Source organism: Saccostrea echinata, unplaced genomic scaffold (assembly GCF_033153115.1).
Source record: "Saccostrea echinata isolate AGI-Se365-2 ecotype Australia unplaced genomic scaffold, CSIRO_AGI_Sech_v1 ptg000002l, whole genome shotgun sequence".
Classification (NCBI taxonomy): Eukaryota; Metazoa; Mollusca; class Bivalvia; order Ostreida; family Ostreidae; genus Saccostrea; species Saccostrea echinata.
The window spans coordinates 26,285,526-26,298,736 of record NW_026889751.1 but is presented as its reverse complement, the minus strand read 5'-3'; the positions used below and the strand labels follow the sequence as shown (position 1 = coordinate 26,298,736).

Below are 13,211 nucleotides of genomic sequence, written 5' to 3'. Positions count from 1 at the left end.
GATAAGATATAAGAATCTTTATAAGATACAAAAATATATACATACAAGACATTGAGCGACATACTTAAATTAGTAGAAGCTGCCTTCTACGAAAGGCACTAAATAGAAGACACTGCCAAATATATACGTTTTCAGTAATTCTGATAGCCATTTACACAAAAAAATTAACACTAAAGAAAATTTTTTAAAAAAAGATCAAAGTCTCAATTTTATGTTATCAATTACATGTCTTAGTTTAGCTTACCTTTTAGGGATTTATTAGCAGAGAAATGATCCCTGTTCCATGGTGGGTCTCCAAGCCCTGAGAATTCACGCAGTTTAAGGTAGCTGATGGACAGTCTGATGATGGAAGCTTTGTCCAGTTGACTGGTGATGGCCGCAGGAAGTGGAAGTAATTTGGCCAGTTCGTAAAATTCATAGTTTTCCTTTCCTCGCCTTGACCTGGCAGCATCCCGTGACTTTTCCTTTCTGAGTTCCAGGATGCTGTTTAAAATGGTAAAAATAAAAGAAAATAAAGCTATTTGAATTAAAAAAAAGTCATGAGGTAATAATTTGAAATTTCAGTATTTTAAAGGAATTGAATATGAGCTTAGATACTGGCGCAAGTGTTCAAATTTTTAATTTGTAAATTATCAAGGTATAATCCCTTAATCATTATTATTATAATAAAAGCCAACTGCAAAGTAAATACATTTGTAATGTTCTTCTCATGCCTTTTTCCATTACAAATCTCCTGTTACAGTATTGGAAAACAATTCTGTAGTTAGCCTTTAAGTGTTCTTGTTTAATAAATATATCCCGACGTGCGTCACTAACACTTTCCTAGAAGTATGTGTGGTAATTAATTTCAAGAGCTTATTATCACATAAATCTAGGATGTTAATGATGAAAGAAGAATATAAGGGTTAATTGTTAATCTGTCTTTTTTTTAGTTAGCTCTGTTGGTCAAAGACTAGAAGAGGTTGTGCATTGGTTAGGTGTCCATCCTAGCTCCATTTATTTACCCCTGTCTGTAAATGAGTCTTTAAATTGCTGATTCTCTTCAGTTTCTGTCTGATTTTATAAAAATTTCTCCAAAAAAACACTAAGTTAAAAATATAATTAAGGAATGAATTTGATAGCTACCCTGTATAACCTGGGTTATACTATATAACCTTGGTTGAAAAGCGTAAACTGTTCCAAACCAGGTTATACAAGTATAACTTTGGTTGCTATTAAATTTATTCCTTAAAATTCAATTTTCTATCATTAAGTGTAAAAAATAAGATAATTTTCCCTTCAAAAGGCCTTCAAATTCTTCAGGTTTTAAATGTAACGCCAAGCGGATTGATACGTTTTTGACGTAAGTCAATGTGACGTAGGCAACACAGATTATATACGATAAAAACGATTTTTTTCTATCCAATCAAATGGCCTGTTTCAACCATTTATAGCAGAATCATAAGTATTTCTAGAATTAGAATTAAGAATTCTAATTAAGAATCTAACTAAGAATTATTAGATTCTAATCTAATCTTATTAAATTAATTAAATCTTAGAATCAGAATTAAATTATTTCTATATAAATTGATTATTAAAGTCAATGAATGATCATGATTATTATAAAAATAAAGGAGTCAACTGTACTTCTCATACAGTTTTTGTCCCAATATCAGTAAAACTTGGTAGTCAAAATAGACTACATAAAGACACATATAATATTTTAATCTCGATGAATGATGGTTAGAAAAAAGAAATATCTGTACATTTTTCCCAAAATGATACCTATGTCACCATTTAAATTACTTCACAGTGCTTCCAAATTACAGTTTTTGGAGCAAGTCCAATCCCAAGTACCTTAAATTAAAAGCCTTTTCAAAACCAAACACGCATGGATTATGCATTTAGGTATGCACACTTGAACTGGTTGCTGGATCTGACTTATTTTTTTTTCTCTAAAGGATTGAACAGATTAAAGATTTAGAACTCATTCCCAAATAAGCCCTATAGTGACGAAACATGATACAATATAGATCTAATGTTGCACACTTTAAGACTTGCTTCAGATTCTACATCAGTGCTACATTTTCTGAATGATTGACTATTTAGTCTTGTAGCAGGTCCATTCCCAAGTAAATATAGTCCTACCAAGATCAAACTTGCTTGGATGATTCATCTATGGAGACACATTAGCAAAAAAATTAATTTGTTGTGAGATTTTGCTTTACTTCTGGATATTATTCGTCAAGTTGAGCATCCGTAATCTTTTGATTACCTATGCTTGATTTCAATGAACAGTATTGACACTGATACATCAATAAAATACGAACAATGACTTCAGAATTAATAAAGTTTCTTGAGTTTCAATATAAAAATTATAAAATCTGGTAGCAGTAGAAATTAATTCTGTTTTTTCTTTTTTAACTGCAATAAATGGTTTAATGATTGACATTTAAATTTTAAAAAAAAATCATTTGTAGTTAAAATAACATAGATGCTGTTTTTTCTTTCTAATTTAAAGGCAGAAATTTTTGCATTTCAGAGAAAAATGTATATAACGTAAAAAAAAATATTGCAATTTCTCTCTTAGATTATCCTATAGAACAACTACAGTCTCAGCAGAGACTTTAACTGGTACCATTTGGTCATGCCCGTTAGTCCATTCTTTATAAAACAATGATTCATTCAGAGTGTAGCTTTATCTTTGATATTGCTTCCTATAGTTTTTTTTTTTTCACACTTTCCAAGCAAAATGTGTTTTCAGTGCAGTGCTGAATTTTATTTCATCTATTAAACTATAGTGTAATTCTACACAATTCTATTTTAATATTGTAAAAAATAGCAAATGTATTAAACATTCCCCAGTTGGATACCTATATACGAGTATACCAGAAAACTACAGTGTTATAAAGTACTGCTGGTATGAATTATTTACTTTTGGTTTCAGTTGTGAAGTATAAATCCAACATAGTGGGCAAGATTTGCATTACATACATAGGAACATTGAATCTTACATGGTAGAAAGAATTTCATGAGGTATATTTCAAAGTGCATTTTTCTAGATCTCTGAACATTTCTTTCCTGAAGTTAGAGCTTTACACTCAAGTACATGCTTTTAGATTTGAATTTGTAATCATGTACTCAAAGAATTTGATTTTTTTTTTGTTTTAAGGTAATCTATAATTAATTGCTAAGTATATACAGTATAAAAAGTGTCTATCAGGAGAAGTTTAATATACTCAGTAATCATATTGTTTCATAAAAACTTCAAAGGAGGCATCATATTTATGTTCTGCGGGGAACTTTTAAGAGAAAAATTTACATAATGAAATAGATCAAATATGTAAAGAACTGAAACCAGAACATTGTAAAAACTATAGACTGGCTGTATGAAATATAAGGGAAGCCTTAAATTATGTTATTTAAAATCCAAGAACAAGTTACATGTACTGGCTTTTAATGTATTGAAGACAAAAATAATGAGAGAATAAGAGACACATTTATAACTTTTTGTGTCGATGCAAATAAAAGAATTATATTTACATGTCTTTCAGTGAAAAAAAAATCGCAATTCAAAAGAGATAATATGAAAGTTTTTCATAAAGTATGTCAGCTTTCCATTTATAACCAAGCTATCTTAATTAATGTTATTGAAGCTGAGACGGAGAATATTTATTGAACTATTTTGGGGAGAGGCAGAGACACTTGATGATCCTAAATCATGTGATTTTTAACCAGAACTGGAGGAAGCCCTATGATTGACAATCATATTTTGACCTTTAATGGTATCTGAAAAGAGCAAATGTCCAATAAATTATTCTCTCAGTTTCATATTGATAAGCAAATACATAATGTTAAAATGTGAATGCTTGTCAATCATGATTCTCATTAGAGTGCCTTGTTTATCATAAGAGACATATTAATATGTAAATTATCAAGAAAAATGCTGCAGTGACTGTTTCCAATTGTAAATCACATGTTAAATAGGTCAAGGTTATTATCATTTTGAAGGCTGACAATTTCCGCCCCATATCATCCTAACCAAACTGGCCTGTCAAGCTTGTTTACACAAAATCTTGCTGATAGAACTCCACTAGAGGAAGTATGTTTTATAGTTGCTATTTTTAAAAGATTAAAGAATTCTTTGACACCAAAAATGTCCAAATAATTATTATTTCTAGTCAATGATTTATGAGATTGATGTACTCAATAGCTTTTGCCTCCATTAACTCTTGTACTATTTTTATGAATATCTGCTAACAAGTTTTCGTAATTCTTATATAAATGCAACAAAATAATTAATTAATTACATGAACATAGGTTGGGAAAAACTACCAGCTGTTCTTATTTTGCAGCTGAATACCACAGCAATTTCGCAATAATTTTCATAACGTGATTAAAAAAAATCTAAAATCTAAAATTATTTTGCACATTTCTTACATAGAAGTAATAATTTTTTTCAACTCAGTGATGCAAAAGTAGTACTGCCATCTGTTAATATCGTATAGATAGTTAATGAAGGTTTGAATAATTGTAATTTTTTCTTCAGAAGAGATAGACTGAAGGCATTTTGTGACAAGTGTTAAAATATACAAACAAAATCCTTCAAGAAATTTGTTTAAAAAGTATACAAAACCTCAATTTATTTTGGCATTTTATCTTTAAAATGGCAGTGTGCCTTTAGTTTGGGATTAAATTGACTCCTTTTGTTCTATTCTAGTGACTAGGGTATCTTGGGATTTCTTTAATCAAAGTTGCTGGATTATACTCTTAGAGATAAGAGCTTTTCATGCTAATCAGAAGGGAAGAAAGATCTAATGCAATTTGGGGCCCTCCAAAAAAACTGCAGCAAATTCTAGTTTTACTTTCAATCAAGTAGAAAAGGGGCAGCTCAGGAAATAAAGCGATTATATTTTTCGCCCTGAGTATCTTAATGTTATTTCAGTTTCATCAAGTCTTATGGAGTTTGGGAACAGAAGAAAAATGAACTGCCGTATGGGCATGCGGGATAATTGTCTTTTTCAGGATTGAATTTGCATATTTCTAAATGCCATCTTAATCTATTTCCCCCTCTATTTCAATAATTGGGTAATTGAATTTTGGTCATAGTTTATATGTTGATTATAAGATTTTACAAGTCAATCACCAGGAAGGCAGAGTTGTATATTTCTACAATCCCCAGAGATTACATTTAGTCAAACCATACAGATTTTGTTTATATTGTGAATCTTATTGAATTAAGGTCAAACTAAGGCTGATTAAACCTTAAAATCAATTATCTTTGCTCCAGTGTTTCATTCCAAGTCAAAAAAGTGTTTTTATTCTTATTTGCTATGTTCCCCAAACGAAGTTTGGGAACATATTATTTTTACTGTTTCTTTTTTCTTCCCGGATATTTTTTTTTGTCAGCGAGTGATCTCGAAAACTTCTCATCCGATTGAGTTAAAATATTGTAGGGTTAATAGGCATGTTATGTAGATGTGCGGAACGAAGGTCATTTTGCGCACACGTGCATGCACGTGCGGGGGCGTGCAATGCGTGGTATGACCAATTTACTTGATATACCTATAACTTTTATATTTTTTGATGAAATACTTTGATATTCAGAATATAAAGATCAATTAATCATGTAGACAAGAAGATAATGTCATCATGCACTGCATGCACGTGCATGCGCGTGCACTACGTAAAATGACAAATATACTTTATTTAGCCATAACTTTTATACTTTTTGATGAAATGCTTTGATACTCAGTATATTAAGATATATAAATAGTGAAGACAAGATGGCACGGTCATCATGAAAATGCATGCATGTGCGCGCGTGCAATGCTAAAACGACAAATATACTTGATGTAGCCGTAAAGTTGTTTTTTTTTTTAAGAAATGTTTTGATACTCAGAATATTAAGATGCATGAAGAGCATAGACGAAAAGACATGATCATCATTGCACATGCATGCACATGCGCTCATGTGTAATGCTTAAAACGACAAATATATTTGACTGACTTATTCAAGGAAGCTTACAGGGAACAAGGCACCAAAAGGGACTAGGGGAGCATTTTGGTGACATCTGTGATGGTCTCTGATACAATTAAAACTAATTTTCTATTAATTTAAGAAACTTGATTTTAAAAGCATATACTAATATTTCAGAATCCAAGGGACCATTTTGTACCATTAACTGTTGCAGAAAATGTCTTTTCTGTTTGTTGAATGTTTCATAATTTTAGCACATCATTTCTATGTTGAATATATGTACAATTTTTTTTCAATTTTGAGTAAATTGCAAAATGTGGACAGTGGCGCCAGTCCCATGTTTTTTTTGTTTTTAATCAGCTTCTAATTGTGCCTACTTAAGTACAATAAGTTCATATTTCTATAAATATATATATATATATATATATATATTTTAACAAAGAGTTGTATAGTTAATTTGAAAATACACTTAAAGGCATTTTTATTCCTGCAAGTGACAATAACTTGAAAGACTTATACCTGTACCATATATAGATTATTGTAGTCTAATATGCTTTTACAGTGCCCATGTTTCAGGTGCAGGCATATAGAAGTTGTGAATGGAAAATGAAGATAGACATAATGATTTTTAGCTCACCTGAGCTAAAAACTCAAGTAAGCTTTTCTGATGATCCATTGTCCAGCGCCTGTCCGTACAACATGTATGTCTGTATCAGCAAAGATGATTTATGTGAAAACTTCCTGGGGTAGAATAGAGGTCTAAATTGTTAAAATCGTGGCCCCAGGGGATACTAGGTTGGGTCCACAATAGAGAATCAATGTTTAACGTGGAAATATATAGGAAAGTCTTTAAAAATCTTCTTCTCAATGTTCTCACTGGACCCAGAAAAGATTGAAATTATGTGAAAACTACGTGAGGTGAGGTAGTATAGATTCTATATTATAGATTTTACAAATCGTGACCTCTAGCGGTAGGATGGGTGTACGCAGGGACAAATCTGTATAATAATCTTCTTCTTAAGAACAATAAGGCCATGAATAGTAATATTAATATGCAAAGTTGTTAGGCTATGTAGATTCATTTTTTTTTCAAATTGTGACCATTGAGGAAGCCTATTAGGTAGGATGGGGTAACAAGAGTCAAAGACAAATATTAAAATCTTTTTATAATGAACATCTTATTCATGATTAATCGTGTTAATAAGCAAGCACCCTCAGATAGTGTAGATTCATGTTTGTTCAAATCATGGCCTCAGTGGTTTGGGTGCACCACTGTTCTAAAGCACAGCAGGTCCAAGGTATCTCAGGTGAGCACTGTGGCCCAAAGTCCTCTTGTTTTTTTTTAAATAGACTTTTTTAAATACAATTTATTTCTGGCAGATTTGTTAATTATCTGAGGCACCATACCATATGTGACTGCATCAAGCTCTGTTCACCTGTCTGGGTCTCATATGTCACTGCTATGAAATAGGAGACAAATTGCATGGCCACAATTTGTAGGAATTAATTTATGACAAGGAATCTCATTAGTATACCTACTGTTAATGTTGAAAGTTAGACATTGGTGATAATTTGTAGTAGCCTCATTTAAATGTGTTTTCCTGTCACTGAGGCAAAGTAGCCATTATAATAAATTGATTTTTCACTACAATTTTTTTTTATTGAGGGGTGAGGGAGTGATATTTTTAAAACAGTCAAAATTACTAATTTTTTTAGCAAATTAATGGCCATAACAAAGTTTTCATAATGGAAAAATATTTTTGATATTGGAATTAAAAAGATGTAGAATTTAGCAGTTTGGAAAGCTATCTCGTTTAGAAGCTGGTGCATATTTTCTTAACGTTAAGGTTATCCACCTATCAAGTTTTCACACATATAATCAGGAATACATATACATATAATCAGGAATTTATTTATTTATTTAAAATATCCACAAAATGGTATCTAATTTCTCCAATTAAAATATGTCTTTCCATGCTGCAGTTTATGTCACTGTAGATTATTACGAAATGCAAGGATAGAGAAATGATGAATAAATATATGAAATGTTGATAAAACACCCATTATGCACATTCAAGTTTTTTAAAAAAAAATGTTTGACAACTGTTTTTTTTTAAAGATAACCTGTTAGGCCTCCTTACATTACAAATACTGCACATCTTTACTATATTTGGTATTTTCATTCCAAAAGAAAGTCCAGATTTCTACATTAAAATAATTAACTGCATGTATCGTAGCTTTACATTATACACTTGTCATTTCACCAGCAAAATCATCTTTTCCTCAAAAAGACTTGGTTAAGCATCTTAGATTAGTCTGAAAGCAATCTTATTTTTCTAATTCTCAGTTTCTAAGGGAAAAAAAATATATGCATCTTTTTTGCCAAATTTTTCTATGGGGTTTTAAAAATTCTACAGTTAATTATCTGTACATTCGTTTGAATATTTGCCATTTATATATTATACTATGTAATTGATTAAAATTGCAACTAAAATGTTTAAACATTTTGCATTTTAGCTCCATTCAACATTTATATTTTTAAAAAATCGGTAAGAACAAGGATTTTTCATGTAAATTTTATGTCTGAAATTATTTAGAACAATTTAAATATGCATTAATCTTCAATGTCTAAAAGTATTGAATAGAAGTTGAATTTGAAGAAAATTTACCTCAAGAGAAGCAAAAAAAAAAAAAAAAAAAAAAAAAAAAAAAAAACTCTGCTCTATAAATAAAAAGTAGAAATAGTGATGTATTAGGAATTTTAAAGGATGTGATCCATCTCTTTCAAGTTAATTATCTTCTGGTGACAATAAACCTACTTATCCATATTTTGCTCAGTGTTGATCTACAATTTTGCTGAGGCTTTTAATTACCAGCAAATGTTGTGAACTTTGTGTGAATTTTTTGAGTGAAATTAAGATTTGGGGCTTAATTGATTAATGTACTGGTATTTGCTTGTAATAAAAATGTGATAAAATAACTTCATGACAGATTTAAAACTTCCCAAAAATTCTCTTTAAAAATGAATTTCATTTTTAAATGTCAATTAAAAATTTTTATTCACTCTCTTTTTTTTTTAAATTTGATTTCGTAAGATACACAAGGATCAAACTAAACGCAGTTGTTGTTCACTATAAAAATTTTGTCCAAAATTGAGAACAATTTGAAGTTTATAATGCATTTAGTTTTAATTTGACTTTCATTTGACAATTCAGTTAATAGCAGACTAAAACCACAATAAATCAGAAAGTTACCAGATACGGAATGATCTTTTAGTTGTTAGAAGCAGCTATTTGCTATTTGCTTCAAAAGATGGGACAAAAATGCATGAAGGGATGCAAAAATAAAATTATTGAAGGCCTTGTTATAGTCACAGAGAAGTGTTTCATTCTATCTAGTCATATGATCTTTGATGACAGAATGTCAAGAGTAAGACTTAATATTTTATCAGTGTGATGTATGGGATTATTATAGAATTCCTAATACAAGTAATTAACTCCAACCCATTTTTTTTTAACACAATTTCATTTAAAAAAAAAACCCATTTTGTTAGGGTTTTTTGTATACAGTATTTGCTGTATAAGATTTGAAGGATAAAACAATATTTTGTTTTCATGTAATACCATTAAAAGCTCAGGAATTTGATTATAAAAGTTTGATTTCATTCTTCTCAAGTTTTACAAGTAGAATAAAAAGTTTGAGTTAAATTAAGTTTGGACTTATTATTAAGCAAGTAACTTAATAGACAATTTCTATTTAATTTAAGTATATTTCAGATATTTCTATACACATTTAGTTACTATTTATGATTTTAATGTCTTAGAACAGACAAATTTAAAATTAATCAGAAGAAAGATTTGTCTTAATTATTTAGAAATTAAGATAAAAAAAACTTTATTTTACTTTGAGTAACCCTCATTTGTAAAAGGCACTTCTGTATTTGATAAATGTTTGATACAATAACATCGCCAAGAGGATGTTTCTTAAGTTGGTTTATAATTTGTTACAATTTAAGTAATCAAATTTTGATTTTTTTTAAACATCTTTTTGCAATGATTTTTTCTCTTCTTTCTCTTTAGACATGCTGCATTTAAAAAAAAATATCGTTTATCACCAAGCAATTTGAATAATCCATTCTGCTGCATTATCCAGAGAGAAATACCGAAATATTAGAAATTTATTGGCCTCATGCATTTCTTCAAACTGATAAGAAACAGATGAAAGGCATAAACTGCATATTTATCATTGCGCATTTAAAGTATTTCAAATATTTTCTTTTCCAGATATACACTGATAAAACGAAGCTTAAAGAAAGATAATTATATCAAAATAATTTGTTATGTAAAACCTTCCCAGATTAAATGATAGATATATAGATTTTTGACAGATGGGTCTTGTTCCCTTGCTGAATGCTAACTGTACCTCCCAAATGCTTCATAATCCATTTCCGAGTATTGAAAGCAGTTGGTGAAAATCACTGCACCCTCCATAGCAAGCCGGGTTCCCTTACTCACTAACATGAAGGAAACCAAAACAAGAATCCCTCTTTAACTGTCAGAAGTAAATCAGCTATAGCATTCATGATGATCACACTGCTTTCTTAATGCATATTTAAATATGGGTTATTAATAGCAGCAATTTGTCAAAGTTAATTTGGATTGGTTAGTAATGCGTTCACTAGAGAATTGCAAGAAATTGAATTCCACTAGAATAGACTTTGAGGTGAATAGATTTACTTACTTTCAACAGGTGCATTTAAAAAAGTGCAAGGGGTTGATGATTGATATGTTGAGATCAATGGAAGTTATTATTGTATTGATTGAATAATTTTAAAATATGTCCTGTGTCAACTACAATTATTGTCGTGCACTAGGAAGCATGTGGTATTCTGTCTACAACAAGTCATAATTCAGCTTCTCTTTTTATAGTTATGTCAAATCATGAAAGATATCATTCTCAACACATTTAATAAAATTATACATTGTATTGCTTTAAAATAGCCCTTCAATATCTCTTGAAAAGTAAGGCTTACAGAGAGAGAAATGGTGCAAGAAGATATCATAATTCTCAATACATTTTATAAAATTATACTTTGTATTTCTTTAAAAATAGCCCTTCAATATCTCGGGAAAAAAATGGCTTACAGAGGGAGAAGTTGTGCAAAATGTTAAAATTTCTCATTAATTAGAGATGTTACTGCTCTGTCTCCTGCGGTATTAACATCAGTTTATTTTCCACTTTCGGCAACCATAAATTAGTTTATCTCATTTAGGGAAGTATCACGTTTGCATTATAACTAAGAATGGTACAAATCCGACAATTTTGCAACTTCATTAAACCAAACAGCACAAAACAAAACGTACGTCTCATAAGACTAACAGTTAATATAGCTTTGGGTATCGCCTAGAATTTTGTGTTTCGATATATCACAATTTTTTCAAAAAATATCACGATAATATGATATATTTACAACAACAAAAAAATGATTTTAAATGAATTTCCATGATTTTTCTAACAAATATGGTGTGAAAGAACTTCACTTCTTTTTTTATTTTTATTTATATACTAATAAAGCATGTTTGGATGCTATGATGCCGTTGTTTCACTGTTTTACATTTTTGTTAACAATTCCTGTAATTGTAAAAAAAAGTTTGAACAAAAAATCATTTCCGCAATTTATAATTACATACTAAATACCAGTTTTTAGTCTCCGTATTGCGATGCGTATCACGCAATAAAAAAATCACAATGTATAACGGTATACCGATAAAATCGCACATCCGTTATATAATACTTGATGATCAGAAGTAATATATATATATATATATATATATATATATATATATATATATATATATATATATATATATATATATATATATATATATATAAGGGATGGGAATCGGATAATTTTTTGTAACGGTTACTCGCGGGTTAGTTTCTGATCGATTGAGTAACCGCTTAACCTAGCAGATAAAACTTATTTATAATTTTATTATGAATTATTATAAACTTATTTTCTTACAAAGCAAAGTGTAAAAATTAAATGCTAAACTACGATAATCAGACTTTTTTGTCTTTAAAACAAAGAAAACAGTTACACAAAAGTTTATTTCGCTTTTCAAACAGAGCCAAACCATATTTTCAACGACATTCACATTTACTCTTTTCCACTGCTAATTTTACTTTAAAAAATGATTCATTGACCACTGTTGATGACTGGGAACTTCACAACTTTATTCTCAAGAAATCGCTCTGATGGCATAGATTTCGGGAATCGCAAGATGGGAATTTTGCGCAGTTACTATGTCACCACTGAAAAAGGGGAGGGGGGTCTGATCACAAGCATAGACTAATGCACTATTCATAAAACACAGTAAACTAGTGTACTGTATAAGAAAAGCTCTTTATGTTCTGTTTATATATAGTAATACATGTATAATGATTAAATTGTGGAAATCTTTTTTGACAACTGTAGTGTCTTGTGAACAATTTAACTGGTCGATGGTCGCATTTGAATGTTTTTAAAGATTTTTAATTTTAAAAGATAGAAATAATATTGGAAAATATTATATACTGCAAAAAATATTGAAAACTGGTTATGAAAATTATAACCGGTTACGATCTTTCCAACTGATTAGTTGGTTAACCGGTTAATCGTTGGCATTCTTTATATATATATATATATATATATATATATATATATATATATATATATATATATATATATATATATATATATATATATATATATATAAAGCAGTTAATAACTGATATACTTGATTAGTTCTGTCGAGTGACCATTGCTTCTCCCCCAACCCTAACCCTCCATTAAACATATTTTCATTAGTTTTACTTGCCTTTTTATATACTTAGTAGGAATGTAATCTACAAAAATATGTAATTGAAGGAATTTTATATAATCAGTTCAGCGTCAAACTTCGGATTTTTAATGCAGGTAAGATTTTCATGTTTTTGGATTCATTTGTATAACATGTGTTTGTTTATCGTTCATTTGTAAACTGAATAAATGCATTTTGTTCATGAAATAATTTTCTTTATTTATAAAAACGTAAACAATTCTTCGAATAAAATAACTACTAATTTCCATTGTAGAGTTGTAAATGAATAGTTAATGACCTGCCATGCAATGTGAAAAAAACCTTTTTAAAAATTTTAAAATATTGCAAAGTGGCATTGTGCATTTCCTATTTACGATTCGATCTGACACATATTTGGGGTTTCCCACAGG

The 13,211-nt window shown here is 29.6% G+C and overlaps 1 protein-coding gene across 3 annotated transcripts in view; it reads right to left on the bottom strand.

The window, feature by feature from the left end:
* The window catches only part of LOC133175683 (protein trachealess-like), a 55,234-nt gene that overhangs the window by 19,807 nt on the left and 22,216 nt on the right, over window positions 1–13,211 (bottom strand). The window contains exons 1-2 of one of the 3 annotated variants that reach the window (XM_061310795.1): window positions 10,382–10,498; window positions 245–483 (exon numbers count right to left, since the gene is read on the bottom strand). In XM_061310795.1, coding sequence (XP_061166779.1) covers window positions 245–483; window positions 10,382–10,479 — 337 coding nt within the window. In that variant the 5' untranslated portion in view covers window positions 10,480–10,498. Of the gene's footprint in view, window positions 1–244; window positions 484–10,381; window positions 10,499–13,211 lie in introns of those variants that run through there. The other 2 variants (XM_061310803.1, XM_061310810.1) reach the window with 2 other exon arrangements.